The following is a 17,099-nucleotide window of genomic DNA, read 5'->3' as shown; positions in this document are numbered from 1 at the left end:
GAGCTCAGCAAGTGGTGACTGTCTGGTTCACTGTCCCTGGCAGTCTCCACCCTGGTGCTCCACGGGTCAAGAGGCAGAGTTCTCTGTGTGAGGCCAGGTTGGCACAAAGGCATGTGGAGGGGTAGGTGGGGCTCTGGCTGTTCTGAGGCCTAGGGGGGCTGAGAGGCCCCTTCCTATTGGACAGGAGGCACTTTGGGGGCCATAGAACCTCAGGGGGGCAGGGGAGATGGGTAGGGACTAGCTCAGGACTGTCAAGGCCAATCCACCAATGAGTACCCCCCAGGGCAGATGTTTCAACTCTTATCTCCCCTCCCCCCTTCCAGGGAGCTCATCTTTGCTGCCTTCCATCCCACCTACACAGCCTGAGTTCCTTCCATACCTGGAAACCTCCCCTTCCCCAATCACACAGAAGTCCTCATTTCCTAAATAGTCAAAATCTCATGACAGGCTAATAATCCCATTTCACAGACAGGGAAATCATGACTCATGATGAGGTATGATGGTGGGAGGATCGTGGGAGGGGCTAGGGAGACAGAATCTAGTCCCAGATTGACTTGGGAAGAGCACAGCCCAAGAATTTAGGATCCCCCTCCCCTCCCCCACTCTCATTGAGGACATAACTGGTTTTGGTTTTTTTGGTTTTTTTTAACATCTTTATTGGAATATAATTGCTTTACAATGGTGTGTTAGTTTCTGCTGTATAACAAAGTGAATCAGCTCTACATGTGCATACATCCCCATATCTCCTCCCTCTTGTGTCTCCCTCCCGCCCTCCCTATCCCACCCCTCTAGGTGGTCACAAAGCACCGAGCTGATCTCCCTGTGCTATGCGGCTGCTTCCCACTAGCTATCTATTTTACATTTGGTAGTGTATATATGTCCATGCCACTCTCTCACTTCGTCCCAGCTTACCCTTCCCCCTCCCCGTGTCCTCAAGCCCATTCTCTATGTCTGCGTCTTTATTCCTGTCCTGCCCCTAGGTTCTTCAGAACCTTTTTTTTTTTTTTTAGATTCCATATATATGTGTTAGCATAACGGTATTTGTTTTTCTCTTTCTGACTTACTTCACTCTGTATGACAGTCTCTAGGTCCATCCACCTCACTACAAATAACTCAATTTCGTTTCTTTTTATGGCTGAGTAATATTCCATTGTATATATGTGCCACATCTTCTTTATCCATTCATCTGTCGATGGACACTTAGGTTGCTTCCATGTCCTGGCTATTGTAAACAGAGCTGCAATGAACATTGTGGTACATGACTCTTTTTGAAATATGGGACATAACTATTTTGATTGAACAATTACAACTACTCATTTTCCAGCCCTGGGGGAATCCACTCCCCCTAAAGAAGACAGGAACCTGCTGTCTTAGATGCTCTAAGACCCCAACTGGAGTTCCAGGTTTGTGGAGCTGACTACCAGGTGGCCCCACTGGTCTAAGAGCAGAAGGGGGTACCTGGGGATGGCCACCTCCATTGTCCGATTCCAGCCATTCCAGGAAGTGTCCAGTCAAGTCATGAGGAGGTGCCAGAGGGAAGAGTCAGGCAGATAATTCCAAGTTAGAGCATTCCTAAAATCTTCACGGCAGTATGGAAACAAAATCAGAGATAATTCCTGCATCTCACAAAATCTGTCCTAAGCACTACGGACTTGGGGTTCTGGGCATACAAACACTGCCCCCAGGGCTCCCAGGGATGAGAGTGGAGTGAGAGTTCTTTATATATTAAGGAGTTAATCTCTTGTCTGCTGTATGTGTTGCAGAAATGTCCACTGAAGAGTTTTAAGCAGGAAAGCTAGTGTCCGATTTGTTCTTCTGACCACAAAGTGGAGGGTGTTTGGGTGATAAGCTGGGGCCTGGGCAGACAGCAGCACCGAAGGCTGTTTGTGTTATTGGAAACATGGCAGGGAATGTGGCAAGAGTTCTGTGATAAGGGGGCACCCACACAGAGCCCAGTCTGGCCTGAGGCAGCTACTGTGAAGGACAGAATTCAGCCCTTAGTGTCAGGGTCCCCAGAGATGCCCAGCAGGCCACAAAACTCCAGACCCACTTCCCCCTTAAGCCAGGAGAGCTCATCACCTGTGGCTAAGAATACTGGCTCCCAGATTGCCCCAGAGGAAGGCTGGGTTCTCTTAAGGGAGCAAGATCCCCTTGGAGACGTTTCTTGGCCTCTCAAGGGTAGAGGTCCCTTCTGGTCCAGGTTTAGCAGAAGGCAGCTACCTTCCAGTTTCTTATGAGCTAAAGAGGGTTAGGATGTTTCCATGTGGAGGGTCCTTTCAAGACCTGAGCTGTGGCCAGAGGAGTGGCAGGAATCAGGGCCCCTTCCTGTTCAGATCCCTGACCCCCAGCACTGTGCACCCCTTTCTGAAGAGTCCTTGAAAGATAGAAGTGTCCCAGTCATCCCAGAGACCGCTGTACTGGTCTCAGGATGCCCATCCCAGCGGCTCGGTGGGTTAGGGTTTCATCTGTGTGCTGGGGGTCAGTCACGGTTAGAGAGGTGACCAGAGCAAGGCAGAGCTCCTCCAAAAGCGAATGAGAGGGAGGGCTGGCCCAGGAATGGGCTTGTTATCGTCACACATGGTTGTGTTTTGTCTTTTTTTTTTTTTTGGCCAAGCTGCTTGCGGAATCTTAGTTCCCCGACAAGGGATTGAACCTGCGCCCTCGGCAGTGAAGGTGCAGAGTCCTAACTACTGGACCGCCAGGGAATTCCCACGTTTTGTCTTTGAACATTCACAAATATGTCCTCTGAATTCATGCTACTTCACAATACCTGTCCCTGGTCCCTGGGGGCTCACTCCAGAACCTGGAGGATATGATGTGCCATCCCTCCCCACAGGGGGCTGTCAGTTGGATAGACAGACAGATGGAGGAGTCTTGTCACTGTGGATCACTAATTCCTAGGCTCCCTTGGCAGACCGAGCACTCGAGACCATCTAATCTAACCCAGTGATCCAGTGGTCTTCTTCCCCTACGTGCCCCCCCCCATTATTTTTTGCGCAGTACAAATCATTTCCCATGAAATCTTATCCATAATCCCAACATATAAAATCAATAAAGGCAGCATTTTATGAGCGGTGTAGCACCTCACCAACACCACCAATAATCTCTTCCCCAAACCAAAATTTTCTCCATTTCGTGCAGATACAGTTTCAAGCCCTACATGCCGTCAGACTCTCTTCAGCCTCTCCTCCATGGAGATGCTGTGTGACCACTGTTATGCCCCCACTGTACAATATTGCCTATTTTACAGTAAATCAAGGAGAAAAAAGAAGCTGTCTTCAATGGTATAAAAGCAGGCTATGGATGTCAGTTGCATTTGTCAATATGAGACCGAGCCTCTAACAGGCTTTGGTCGTTGGTGTCCAGGAAATCCTGGAGCATGTCAATAAGTAGCTGCAAATGGCAACAGTTCTTTTAAACTGCTCACCCTGCATCCCTGGAACACTCTTCAGTGACCCGGGAGAAGGCCAAGTTATTGTGGGGTTGTGCCCGAGCTAAAAGTGTGTAGAGGATGCATTTGAGAGTGTCTGTTGTTTTTACCTACAGTTTTCAAAATAGTTTAACAAATATTTTTTAAAAGTGAGGTTAGAATCACATGCTTAGAGAACCCCTGAAGCATCTCTACCAAATATGGTGGCTCAAATGTGTCACTTTCACACGCGAGAAGGAGGCGCAGCGTCAGGGAGGGGGGTTGACGGCCAAGTTCTCCTGGTGGGTGGTTGTCTGGCTCACAGCCTGGACTGAGCGTCATAATCCCTAGGCTCCATCAGAGCATCACGGATATTCCTGGCCCGGGATTCCCATCGGACCCCCTTCAGCCAGCCCTGCTCCCGCCTCCCACCCCCCCCACCCGCCCCCTTCTCCCGTCCAACCCATCAGGCATCGGCTGAGCTGATCAGTAAAGGAGGAATTCAGGCCTCACTGTTGTCTGCCAGGCAGGTGGGCAGGAGCTCCCCTAGTCGCCCGGCCCCCAAATGCAAGGCTGTTATGGGGATGGGGGAGGGGGCTCAGGAATCAAAGCGAGCTCCGGGCTCCATCAACTGCCTTCATTTGCATGTAACACCGCCTCCCTGCAGGCTTCTGGATGGAGACCACGCTGGCAGTTCAACTCTGCACAGTATGGGGACAGGATAAGGGCACGAGACAAGCCCCTTTCCCCTCCTTTGTCAGTTTCCTCTTCCCAGCTGCCTGGTACCCCTCTCCGGGGCCCTGGCTGCACTCACAGCAATGGCAAGAGATTACCCAGGGGAGGCAGGAGACGCCCTACAAAGCTCAGTGGACGGGCGACGGGGTGCAGAGAGAACCCAGGCCTTGAGGTGGGGCTTTGTCACTCACCAGTGGTGTCACCTTGTGTTTGTGGCTTACCCTCCCAGAGCCTGGGTTTCCTCATTTTAAAAATAATGGAGAACAACCTGCCCTGTGCAGGGCAATTGAGAGGATGCAATAAGAAACGGATGAAGTAAGCTTGTAAGAGCCTGGGCTTTCCAGCCGCTCAGGGAGTGGCAGCTCCTAGGATGACGATTGCTCTTGTTCAGTTTAGTTTTTAAGGAGTCGCTAGTAGATCTCTGTTGTGAGACGGCTGTCTCTGGGTTCTGGATGGTTCTCAAGTCCCTCAACTGCCCTTGTCCCGGGCGACTGAAAGCTGTTGAGCGTCCCCAGTCCTGGGGGAAAGCGACCCAGGCCCAAAGGAGCAGGCTTTATGCGCAAACCTCGGGCAGAACCATCCCGGGCTGACGGGGGTGGGCGACGTGGGGCACCTGCTGCCCCTTTTCTCCCGGCTGCTTGGTGCCCTGGGAGGCAGCCTCCAGCTGGCTTGCAGACCGGCAGAGTGGATTGGAGCCCGCACCGCTGTGGATCCTTGGTGCGGCTTCTCTAGCAGCCCGCGTTCCCTGAGTGGCTCTTTGCCAGGCTGGCATCTTGGCTGCTGGAATGTGCCAAGATTCAAGTACAAATGCTGTGGGCTTGGGGACAGGGCTCCGTGCAGTCTTCAGGGCAAAGAGGTGCCAGGATCCCCAACGCTCACTCAGCTCTCTCCTCTCTCTCTCTCTCTCTGTCGCACACACACACAAACACATGCACCCTCCCTGGGAATTTTTTACGATCTTCTGCTCAGGTGTCAGTTTGATTCCATTCCGATCCGTAGTTATCAGTGCCTATTATTTGCAGGGTCTTGTAAATCTGACAGGAACAGAGGGGAAAGGGATCTTCCCCAGATCTTCTCAGGGACTTTATTTTATTTATTTATTTTAATATTTATTTATTTATCTGGCTGCGCCGGGTCTTAGTTGCGGCTTGCGGGATCTTTAGTTGCGGCATTCGGGATCTTTTAGTTGTGGCACGTGAGATCTAGTTCCCCGACCAGGGATCGAACCCGGGCCCCCTGCATTGGGAGTGTGGAGTCTTAACCTCTGGACCACCAGGGAAGTCCCTAGTCAGGGACTTTAAACAAGGCTGATTGCCCCAGCAGGAAATGAGCCGGGCAGAGCTGGGTGGGAGCCCCGAGGGGGGAGTTTTCTGCCAGAAGGGACATTTGGGACGAGTCCCAGAGGATGGGCAGGATTTCCACAGAGAGAGAGATGGGGGTGAAGAGGAGAGGCTGCTCCGGGCAGAGGGAACAGCCTCAGCGAGAAGAGAGACACAGGAAAGCTGGGAGGTGCTCGAGGCCCAGGGCATAGTCTCTATCGGCTGTGACAGGGAGGAAATAGAAGTCAGGGCTGCAAAGTTAGGTTGGGGCCACATTATACAAGATCTTGAGTGCCAAAGTGAGGAATCTGTGGTTAAATGGGAAAGGGATAGGGAGCCATGGACAGTTTGGGGCAGGAGAGGGTCAGGATCAGAGGAGTTTGGCAGCAGTATGGGCTGGGTCCGGGGGCTGGATGGTGCTGATATTCACCCAGGAGAGGGATGGCCTCTCAGGTGCTTCAGCCTGCACGCTGAAATCCCCCCTCCCTGCCCCAGGCTGGCCGCGTACATGATTCGTGGGGTGCAAAGGGTGGGAGGGAACCAAGATGGCACTGAAGTTGGGGTTCCTGGGTATGATGAACAGACCCATGGCCACCGGCAAGGGCTTGGTAAGAGGACTTCATTGGGAGAGATGGCAAGTATGGGTGGGGTCGTGATGCACCAGGGTGTAGGGTTGGGATAGGGCTGGGCTTCAGCTCCTGGCTCTGCAGGGGAGGATCTGTCCTCTGGGACTAGGGCCCAGGCTGGTCACGGAGCTCAGAGGCTGGCTCCGGGTCACTGATCGGCCTCATGTGTGTCCACAGGGACAGCACACTGCCCATACACGCCGCGGGGCTGTCCCCCCCTCACCCCTCTGCCAAGCCTCATCTGGTCCCTTGCCTGCACTTTTTGGGTGTCCCGCCTTGCTCCTCGCTACTCTCAAGGTGGAGGGATTCTGTTCACCAGGCCAGTGTCCCAAAGGCTCCCTGTTGATGGTGCCCTGTGGGTTTCTCCCAGGTTATCGATGTGATGTCCCCGCAGACAGAAGGGCGGGGCTGGGTCAGGTCAGCATCCAACACAGACTCAGCCTTTCTCAGCCACAGGGAGAGGAGGGTGGAGTCTGGTAAATGCAGCCTGGCATCTGCCTGAGGCCTGGAAATAGGGTTGGAGGGGTCCCCGGGAGCAGAACAATGCTTGACTGACAGGCCTCTCAAAGGGCTCCTCCTTCTCCCACCTGGCTGCCTCAGGAGTGCAGGCCTGGCCTGAGCACCGGCCTCCCGGGCCCTCGTTATGGGAAGGCTGGGGCTGAGGCCGGTGGGGCAGAGCCCAGGGCAGTAGAGGCCCTCACCTCCCAGGGGACCACTACACGCCAGCTGGGGGATGAAGGAACAGCAGGATATCTCTTCCCAGAGTGGGTCAGTCTGTCCTCCCCATCCACTTCAAGGGCCCCTCACTCCGCGTTGGCTAACGGTGAACCTGGGGTGGGATGGCCAGTGCAGGGGCTGCAGGAACTGAGGGGGCTGGAGGGAGAGACGCCAGCAGTCATCCCCAGGCCACCAGGCTTTCCTCAGCCCTGGGCAATTACAAGGCCACAAATCACAAGGAAACGGTTGTGTAAGCACCTCTGTGAACCTAATGGAATATGCAGGGGGCCCAGGGAGGCCATAAAAATTCAATCAGCCTGGCTAACCTGGTGCCCAGCTCAGCTGGATGCAGTGAGGTTGGTGTAGGGGGGAGGGCTATGGGGGAGGGGCCCCAGGGGGTGGGACACTCCCATCATCCCCCAGCCATGAGTCTCCTGAGCCTTAGCTCCAAGTCCTTCTGGAGCATCCGGGGGTTCCGACTCTCCCTCTGGCACAGAGGGGGGAGCAGTGAGGTCCCCTGAGGAGACCCCACTTCTGATGCAGAAGGATGGGCTGTCCCCAGTGTAGGTCAGAGGTAGCTCACCCCACCCTGCAGGGTCAGAGTCCAGCCTCCAAAGCTCCCCAGCCCCAGCAGGGACAGTGCCTGCCATGTCAGAACCTGCCTGGAACTTGGAGGAAAAGAAAAGGCGAGGCCTGGGCTGTCCTGGGACAGCACGTGGGAGATCAGAGCACAGGCATAGCAGTTGCATAAATGCCACATACTCCGTGTGACAGCCTCTCTGAGCCTTTATTTCCACTTCAGAAAATAATAGGCGTTACTTCAGAGAGTCGGTGAAAGGACCAAGTGATAGAAATTCACACCAAACGCTGAACACTATTCTTACTTACAGCACGTGCTCAAATGCTATTATTCCATTTGTTTGAATTTAGGCTTTGAGTCAAGTCTCTGGGACTATCGGCCTATTTCTGAGCTTGGAGGGACTCAGCTCATTCCAGGGAACTTAGCCAAAGGCAGAGGTTTGTACAGAAAGAGGAATCTAGACTAATCTGGAACCTGGGCGCTTCTTAAACTATTGAAACCAGGGATTCTCAGCTTCAGCACTGGGGTCTTTGTGGGCCGGTGATTCCCTGTCATGGGGGGTCCTGTGCATTGTAGGGTGTTTAGCGGCATCCCTGGCCTCCACCCAGTAAAGTCAGTGGTGCTGCCTAATTTTGACCACCAAAAATGTCTCCAGATGTTGCCAAACGCCTCCTGGAGGGGTGAGGGGGCAAAGTCCCCCTCCATCCCTGTTGAGAAACACTACGCTATAATAGTGTGAGTGAGGGGACTGGGGAGAGGGGACGTGGAGGGGGAGGAGGGCTGCCCCCTTAGAGTCCTACTTTTCTTGCAGGGAAAAGCCCATGGCTGGGCCCACCACCCACGTTGCCCCCATGCTGTTCCTTGCCCTCCTCCTGCTCCTGGAGCTGAGCCTGGCAGTCTCCTTGGGACCCGGAAGCTCTGCTCGGAACCTCCCGGAGAATCACATCGACCTCCCGGGCCCAGCACTGTGGACGCCCCAGACCAGCCACCACCGCCGGCAGGGCCTGGGCAAGAAGGAGCGTGGCCCAGGCACACCTGGCCGGGCCCAGGATGGGGCTGTGGTTGCCACCACCAGGCAGGCCTCCAGGCTGCCAGGGGCAGAGGAGCTGCTGCCTGGGCAGAGTCCTGCAGGCCTGCTGCAGGACAAGGATCTGCTCCTGGGGCTGACACTGCCCTACCCCGAGAAGCAGAGCCGGTCTCCAGGGTCAGAGAGGGTGAAGAAACGAGGCAGGGAGCACAAGAGACGTAAGGAGAGGTTGAAGCTGCACAGAGGTAGCTGGAGGTCTGCGAGGGGGTGGGGCCCTGCAATGAAAGGGGGAGGGGGAGTGGGGGAGAGGGATCAGATCCAAATGGCCAAGCGGACTTCAGGGACAGGACAGGGAGGCAGGGGAGGGGGGGAAAGGGGGGGCGGAGGTGTCAATGGTGTGAGGTCCCTGGGAGGACATCCAGAGGCCCCTAAGGGGGCAGGTAGTGGACACCCCAGAGGAAGGGAGGGGTCTCACTGAAGTCAGAGAGATCTGGTAAGAAATGGACACTGGGAAAGGCCTGGGCGTGGAGCATGGGAGGAAGAGAAGGACATGTGGCCATAGGAGCTCAGTCTTATCAATAGATCATCCTCCTAAATCAGGAAGTTCTACCTCGTATCTGACCTAAATCCATCCTACTGTAAGTCCTGAGTAGAGATGGGACAGTTCGGTGCCCTCCAAGCACATCACTTCATCAACTCCGAGGCACAGAGCAGAGGCCGAGAGCTTAGACTCTGAAGCCAGATCTGCCCCAGGTCTGATTCTGGCTCCACTACTTACTGGCAAGTCATCTTTCTGTGCCTCAGTTTCCGCAAAGTGAGTGTAATGGCCCCTTCTGCCCTCGGGGTAGATTCAGAGACGGCTTTCTCTCTGGAGTACCCAGAATGGCGCCTGGCACTTGGCAGGGGCGATGGGCAGGGTTGTTACTAGTTAATTCTCAGCTTTCTCTCAGGGCTGAGTCAGTGTCCTCCGACCTGGACACGGCTGACCAAGGAGAGCGGTCGCGTCCTTATTTCTCCTGCCTCTGCTCTGTTCGTTGGATGGGGTTTCTTCCTCGTCTTTCTGACCTTCCTTTAAGTTCCCTCCACGTTCCCAAATCCCCTGTGAGCCGAACAACCCACTGGTCCCAGCCTCCCCGGAATAAACATGTCCCCGCAGCCCCACCCAGCAGGCTCCTCCCCAGTGTCCCGTGGCCAGAGCCCGGGCAGGCAACCTCGGCTTCCAAGTCTCTACGTGTGACGTGACTGCCTCTAGGGGCTGACCGAGTGCCGCAGGCATGGGTGGGGGCGGGGGCTCTGCAGGAGGCGGGGGATGGAGCCTCAGCCCCACCTTCTCCTGCAAACAGCTGGGGCTTGCTTCCCTGCCAGGCCCGCTGAGACCCCCCCCCCCCAGGTGGACAGAACACGGGGGAGCGGGCCCAGCTTAGACTCTCAGCCTCCCGCCCCTGGGGATCACGTGTCAGGTGGGGTGGGGGCAGTGGCGGCCTTGACAGCAAGCAAGAAGGCATACACGGGGCGTGGACTCAGCCCGGCCCAGCTCCGGCCCCGGCTCCCGTGGACCAGCGGGGCGCTCCCACGAGAGTGGGTGAGTGGAGGTCTGGAGTCCAGGCCCAGGCCTGCTGACCAACTGTAAGGTCTCAGGCTGATGGGGCCTCAGTTGCCTTCTGTAAAATGAATAGAGCAGATTCAGTGGTCCCCGAGTCCCCTTCCTACTCTCTGGGGTTCACCTCTGGATGGTGGGGAGGCCCCAACTGACCCAACCAACCTTAAAGTCGGATCTTGCCTGAGAAAAAGAGGCAAGGATGAGCCTGGGGCCTCTAGCTTTTCTCGAAGCCCCCTGGTTCCCGACCACCCCCCAACCCTGCACACTCTCCCCCCTCACACTCATCCTACCCCATGCCCATATATCTTGGAAGGCAGCGTCAGTGGTTAAAAGTATTGGTTTTGCATCAGATGGACCTGGGTTCGAATTCAGACTTTGATACTCACTAGCTGTGTGCTCTCAGGCAAGTTGCCTAACTTCTCTGTGCTTCAGTTTCCTTCCCTGTAGATGAGGCTGAAAGAGTACCTCCCTGCCAGAGCTCCTGCAAAGGTTAGGTGAAATAATGCTTGTAAAGCAGGACCCAGAGTACAACATGGTCCCAGCACACAGCATGTACTCAATAAACAGGGTCATTATCACCACGTAGGGAGCTCTCACCTCCCAGCCTTCTCAAAGGCCTCTGCCTCCCTGCAATGCCTCTCAGCCTCATCACGTTGCTCCCCTACTCAAACTTACTCTCCTCCAGGAAGCCTTCCATGGTTAATCCTACTAAGTTCCATTCATTGCACTTACACTGCTGGCTGCACCCAACCAACCCAGACTTGAACTTGCTGGAATATTGCTTTAGAGCAAGAATCCTGGGCCGTCTCCCCAGCAACACTGCAAATTCATCCAAGACTTTCCGCCTCGTCCTGCCCCCAGACGCCTGCTTCCACCCCCGCAGGAGAGTGGGCAGCAGCGATGTCGGCTGAGCCAATAGCTTGTCATATGGTTCCTGCCGCCCCCTGTTCGCAGCAGGAAATGTGGGTCTTGCTGTGGGCCGATACGGGGTGGTGGGTGGCAAGCAGATAAAGTTGCTGTGTTTCCTGCTCCTTGTCTCAGGCCGAGCCTTGGTCAGAGGTCCCAGCTCCCTGATGAAGAAGGTGGAGCTCTCAGAAGACCAGGCCCCAGATGCCGCAATGGAGGAATCCTCCACCAGCCTGGCCCCCACCATACTCTACCTCACCACCTTTAAGGCAGCACCTGCCACAGAAGAGTCCCTGATCCTGCCCGTCACATCCCTGTGGCCCCAGGTAAGGGGCCCGGGTCGGCCTCGGAGATGGAAGGGTCCTTGAGATGATGTCGTGCAAACCCCTCTTAGTACATTTAGGGAGACTGAGGCACAGTGGCGGGAAGGAGCTGGTCCAGGCCAGCGGGGCTGGATGGAAGCCAGGTCTCCTGACGCCCATCCAGCCCAGCTCGGGCCAGTGGGCCCACTGGCCAGGGAGGGCTGCCACTGTCCAGGCAGTGGTCCTGGGGGCTCACTCTAGGGAATGCCAAGGAAGCAAGTGCCGGCTCAGCACACAGGTCTCCGCACCTAGAAGAGCAAGGCCTTCGGGGAAGAATTTTGTACATACTGAAAAGTACAGAGAATAATAATCTTTAAAACCATGTCCCCATGATCCAGAATTAACAAGTTTTAGTTAACACTTTGACCCATCTGCTTCAGACCTTTAAAAAGGATATATGGAAGGGACTTTCCTGGCGGTCCAGTGGTTAAGACTCCGTGCTTCCACTGCAGAGGGCGCGGGTTCGATGCCTGGTCGGGGAACTAAGATCCCACATGCCGCGTGGCACAGACAAAAAAAACAAGAACAAAAACCAAAAGGTATACAGAGAGGGAGCAAGCCAGCAAACGTGGCAAATACGCCAACCATTGGTGAGTCTAGATGGAGGGTATTTATTGTTGCAATTAACATGAGGTGCATCCTTGCACCTCTTCTGGGGCTTTGAAATTTGTTTCAAAATAAAATCATTAAAAATGATCAAAAATAAATATATGTGTAGAAGGAATAAAACTTTTTTTTAGCGGTAGATCTTTCTTATTCTCTTTTTTGGATCTTGCACCCCCCTGAGATTCTGATAAGACTATGGGCCATTTCCGACGAATCCATGGTTACCCATGCTGTCGCAGGGCCCCTGAAGCCCATCTGTTGAGAACCCAGCCCTAGAAGGTGGGTTCACATATTACTGTGAACCCACATCCTACTGTGAACCCACATCCTACTGTGTGCAGATCCAGCCCCAAGACTGCTGGCCAGGGCTGTGAGTGGAACTGAGCCATGGCCGTGGCCTCAACAGTGCCACAGAGAGCTGATGACGTCTGCAGGGGAGAGACGGGGCAGGGGAACAAGCAGCTGGGCTTCCTCCTGAGCAGACACAGCTGCCTCCCCGCTCCTCCCCCAGAGGGCCTGGTGGATCGCTTGCCCGACTGCATCGGCTGCCTATAGGCACCGTCCCACACTGGCGGTGGCTGCTCTGGGCGACCCTCTCGATGTCCCCGGGCTGCGATTGCAGGCTGTCCAGCACAGGAGCAGCTGGCCTCTGAGGAGCCCCTCCTTTGCTCTCTGGTCCTGGGGCCCCACGTTTCTTCTTTCACCTGTTGGGATCTTCAAGCTCCCTCCTCTCCACCCCCCTCTGCAGGCTCATCCCAGGCCTGACGGGGAGGTGATGCCCACACTGGACATGGCCTTGTTTGACTGGACCGATTATGAAGACTTAAAGCCTGAGGTCTGGCCGTCTACGAAGAAGAAAGGTATGTCTACCCACCCCGCCACCCCCTTGCTGGGCTCCCTCCCCTCTCCCACCATCCACTGGGGTAGGGGCCTCGGTGACTCCAGCCTGACCTACAGATGTCCAAGGTGGGATGGGGGGCCTGGAGTCTATAATGGAACGGACACCTGAAATGGACTTGCTGCTCTCAAGTGCTCATCAGACGGCAAACGCTTTCCACGTAGCTACTCACTTAACCTTAAAAAAAAAAAAAAGGTTAGGTCTGTTCTGCTGTTGATCCCATTTTAGAGAAGAGAAAACTGAGGCAGAGAGAGGTATTGTGTCTTATCCAAGCCACACTGTGGGAGTGGCGGTGTGAGCGCTCTCACCCTGGTGTCCTGTGCTTAATCTCTCCGCCCTGCTGAGCCTCAGCCTCTGACCACAGATCCTGTTTTCCCCAGAGAAACACCGGGGCAAACTCTCCAGTGATGGGAATGAAACATCACCGGCTGAAGGGGAGCCCTGCGACCATCACCAGGACTGCCTGCCAGGTACCGAACCAGCATCGTGTTCAAGGCACTAGGCCGGATGCTGGGGGAACCTCCGTGGGGATGGGGGCGGGTGTTCCCAGACACGTGAGCAGGACCCTTTAGGGATGGTAAATAATAACAACCATGGCTACCACTTTACTGAGAGTTGCTGTCATACTTTGTTCTATTTAATCCTCACAGCAACCCAGAGAAAGAGACCCTGTCATTCCCCATTTTCAGGCAAGGAAATTGAGGCTCAGAGAGGCTAAGTGTTTCAGCCAAGGTCACACAGCTAGGAAGTGGCTCAAACCTGAGTCTGCCTGGTTCTGAACCGCTGCCCCACGCTGCCTTAAATCATGAGGACCCTTCTCTCGACTTCTCTCTCCTAATGTCTTTTTGGGCTTAATTCTGTCCTTGTCCCATCATGACACTGCTGGGCTTCTTGGGATACTTTGATGACATCCTGACCTGTTCAGCAGCCGAGCCCATTATGACAGTCTGAAAACAGAGCCTGGGGTTTTGATTGATGGCCTAAACTGCTGGCCCTTGATTGGGTCAGTCGGAACTTCTGGGAAGCCAATAGCGAGGGGGAGTTAGAAGGGCACGAGGTTTCTGGGGGTCGGGGGTAGGGTAAGGCCCGTGAACAATAAAAGTGGAAGGAAGGAGGAATGGACAGGAGACTGTGATGCAATCGCCCGCGAGCCCAGCAGGGAGCTCCAGAGCAAAGATTCCCTGTTAGAAGAGGCCCCTGCTGGGCAGATAGCCAGGTCCTGGCATCCCCGCTGAGCCAGTCACTGCCTGGGCTGTTCTGCTCGGGAACAGTGTGACATTGGCTCAGGAGGCTCCTGCAGGTGTTAACAGCTGGAGGCTGGCAGCTAACTGCTCTCCTGGCCGATGGATGGCAAGTGCCTTCTGGAGGGAGATCTGAGTTGCATACCTCCACGATGCTCGTTAATTCAGTGACCAGAATATTCTACAAAACAGCAACCCAACAAGCCATTTGGCATCAGATAAGCCAGACCGCCAGCTCTCTGAAAAGCTATTTTCTTTCCAAACCGTTGTTTTCACCCTGAGCAGAAAGAAAAGGCTCAAGTTTGGGCCAACTGAACAGTGGCTCTGAGATTCGGCTCCATGGTGGGCGAGGCCGTGCCTAGGTCCTGCCTCTCGGGGGCTTCTGTTTCCCCATCTGTCCAAAGAGGTCGTTGGCTCTGTGATCACTGAGGCCCCTCTCAGCTCCATGATGACTTCACACCTGGCAGCCCCCAGCCGTTCCACCCGGGGGGGGATCCCACAGCACCCTCGCTCCTCCCATGATCAATCAATTGCCCATCTGGGGCGTCTGGGGTCTCTGCCGCCCGCCCCCAGGGGCCTCGGCCATGACATTCGTCGGTGGTTCCAGCTGGGAGCCTTGCGCGCCAGATGGTCCATCCTGCCAGGGACGGCCCCACCATGGAGATGATCGATCTCCTGTCCAGTGGGAGCGTGTGCAGGGCGCAGGGAGGGTCCGCTCGGCGTGGCTGACCGAGTGTGCTTTTGCTGTGTGGGCAGGGACCTGCTGCGACCTCCGGGAGCATCTCTGCACGCCCCACAACCGAGGCCTGAACAACAAATGCTTTGACGACTGCATGTGTGTGGAAGGTGAGCCCGACATCGGGGGCTCCCTCGGTGCCGAGACCTCGCCACCTCCCTTTCTCCTCGAAGCCGGGGTGGGCAGAGAAGGGGGTGGGAGAATCCCTGGGGAGCTGAAGACACGAGCAGGAACAGCTTTGCTCGGTGCCTTCACAATCTGTGAACTCATTTAGTCTCGATTCCTGGCATCGTTGCTCAAATTTGCTTTTCTCACCTCTTGAAATACAAGCTGGCATGATCTCCCATGATCTGGAGGCGGGAGAGGGGAGGAGAAAGGAGCGTATCTTTTAAAATAAGATCAAACCTGAGAAGCCTGGTGCTTTCACACCGGAATTCTATCCCAGGGGAGACATTCCAAGTGTGATAACAAGGGGTGGGGGGTGGATTTCCCAGCACTGTCCCAGGGAAGGATGCACTTGCCCGGCTGGCTCCCTCCTTAACTCCTCCGAGCTCGCACGTGGAGCGGTATGTGCCCTCCTGCCCAGGTGGGCCCAAGTGTACCCAGCTCTGTGCTAAGCCCTTTACCCATTATCTCCTTAATCCTCCCAACGATCCCAGGAAGGGAGCTATTGTTCTCCCCATTTTACCCAAGAGCAAACTGAGACACAGAAAGGTTAAGTCACTTGCCCAAACCTACATAGCTAGAAAAGTGGGAGAACATTTTAAATTTTGTATTCTGAAAAATTTCAAACATATATTAAAGTCGTCAGGATAGTATAATGAACCCCCATTTCCCGTCACCCAGCTTCAATAATTCTCACTCACGGCCAATCTGTGCTGTCTCCCCCCCATCTGCTTCCCCCGTTGCAATAGAATTTTTTTAATCTTTTTTTTGGCCACGCTGCGCAGCATGCGGTATCTTACCCCGACCAGGGAGCAAACCTGCGCCCCCTGCAGTGGGAGCGCAGCGTCTTAACCACTGGACTGCCAGGGAAGTCCCTGCAATAGGGTTTTTTTTTTTTTTAATTTATTTATTTTTGGCTGCGTTGGGTCTTCGTTGCTGTGCACGGGCTTTCTCTAGTTGCGGCGAGCAGGGGCTACTCTTTGTTGTTTCGGTGGCTTCTCTTGTTGTGGAGCACGGGCACTAGGCGTGCGGGATCCAGTAGTTGTGGCACACGGGCTCAGTAGTTATGGCTCGTGGGCTCTAGAGCACAGGCTCAGTAGTTGTGGCGCATGGGCCTAGTTGCTCCGCGGCATGTGGGATCTTCCCGGGACAGGGCTCAAACCCATGTCCCCTGCATTGGCAGGCGGATTCTCAACCACTGCGCCACCAGGGAAGCCCCCTGCAATAGGATTTTGAAGCAACTCTTGGAAGTGTAGATATTTCATCTGTGAATATTTCAGTATATACATCTAAGAGATAAGTACTCTTTTAAAAACAAAATACCGAAAATGCACAATAATTACTCAGTGTCATCCCACATCCAGGGCTCACATTTCCTGAGTGAAGGGATTTGGCCTCAGTCCCTCTGTTGACCATTCTGAGATACATGCCCAATTTTTTCTCACATTAGCCTCAAAAATTATCTGCTGTGAGAGCAATAAAGCTGCTTAGGTCCAATTATTCATTCATCCAGTCTGTCAAGAAATATTTATTGAGTGCCTACTATGTGTTGGGTTCTGATAAGGACATTGGGGATTCAGCTGCACAGAGAACCAGCGAGTTCTGCGCCCATGGATTCCATTCTAGTGAGATGAGCAACAATAAGCAAGTAAGTAGGTAAGATGTCTGTAGAAAGGAATAGGGGCTGTAAGGAAAATAATCCAGACTGGCCTGATGAGGAGTCTGGGAGGTGTTTTAGAAAAGGGTGGACAGGAGCCGACTGCAGAACCAGCCACCTGAAAATGAGGGGTGGGGGGAGGGAGAGAGAGTCCCGGGCAAGCGGCAGAGCAAAGCCAAGGGCCTCGGGCAGGAATGAGGCTGGCATGTTTGAGGGCGCCTGGCACACAGTAGCCAACGGGGAAGATGGCAGAAGGGGAAGTAGGAGAAGCTGGCGGGGAGGATCACGCAGGACTTTGAGTTACAATGGGAAGGTGTCGGCAGGTGTTAAGCAGGGGAGTGACCTGGTCTGACTTATGAGTGTAACAGCTCACTCGGGCTGCAGGACTCTTGGGGGCAGGAGTGGAGACACAGAGGACCAGCTGGGAGGTGAGGGGATGGAGGCAGGCAGGGGTGGAGATGCTGGGGAGCTGCCTTCCGTTACCCGTGTGCAGGGCTGGGGGCCCATTTCACAGA

General features: G+C 54.7%; 1 protein-coding gene and 1 long non-coding RNA gene across 3 annotated transcripts in view; one reads left to right on the top strand and one right to left on the bottom strand.

The window, feature by feature from the left end:
- Window positions 1-17,099, top strand: part of DRAXIN (dorsal inhibitory axon guidance protein) — a 29,205-nt gene that overhangs the window by 4,733 nt on the left and 7,373 nt on the right. The window contains exons 2-6 of one of the 2 annotated variants that reach the window (XM_082382115.1): window positions 8,198-8,631; window positions 11,055-11,245; window positions 12,636-12,747; window positions 13,166-13,255; window positions 14,783-14,872. In XM_082382115.1, coding sequence (XP_082238241.1) covers window positions 8,208-8,631; window positions 11,055-11,245; window positions 12,636-12,747; window positions 13,166-13,255; window positions 14,783-14,872 — 907 coding nt within the window. In that variant the 5' untranslated portion in view covers window positions 8,198-8,207. Of the gene's footprint in view, window positions 1-8,197; window positions 8,659-11,054; window positions 11,246-12,635; window positions 12,748-13,165; window positions 13,256-14,782; window positions 14,873-17,099 lie in introns of both variants that reach the window. The other variant, XM_082382114.1, reaches the window with a different exon arrangement.
- Window positions 15,798-17,099, bottom strand: part of LOC309624503 — a 190,537-nt gene continuing 189,235 nt past the window's right edge. The window contains exon 3 of the long non-coding RNA XR_014241975.1: window positions 15,798-16,146. This is a non-coding gene — a long non-coding RNA (uncharacterized lncRNA). The remainder of the gene's footprint in view (window positions 16,147-17,099) is intronic.

This window comes from Balaenoptera borealis (genome assembly GCF_965194805.1).
Source record: "Balaenoptera borealis genome assembly, chromosome: 1".
Lineage (NCBI taxonomy): Eukaryota > Metazoa > Chordata > Mammalia > Artiodactyla > Balaenopteridae > Balaenoptera > Balaenoptera borealis.
The sequence above is the reverse complement of the archived record's forward strand: the minus strand, read 5'-3'. Positions and strand labels throughout refer to the sequence as shown.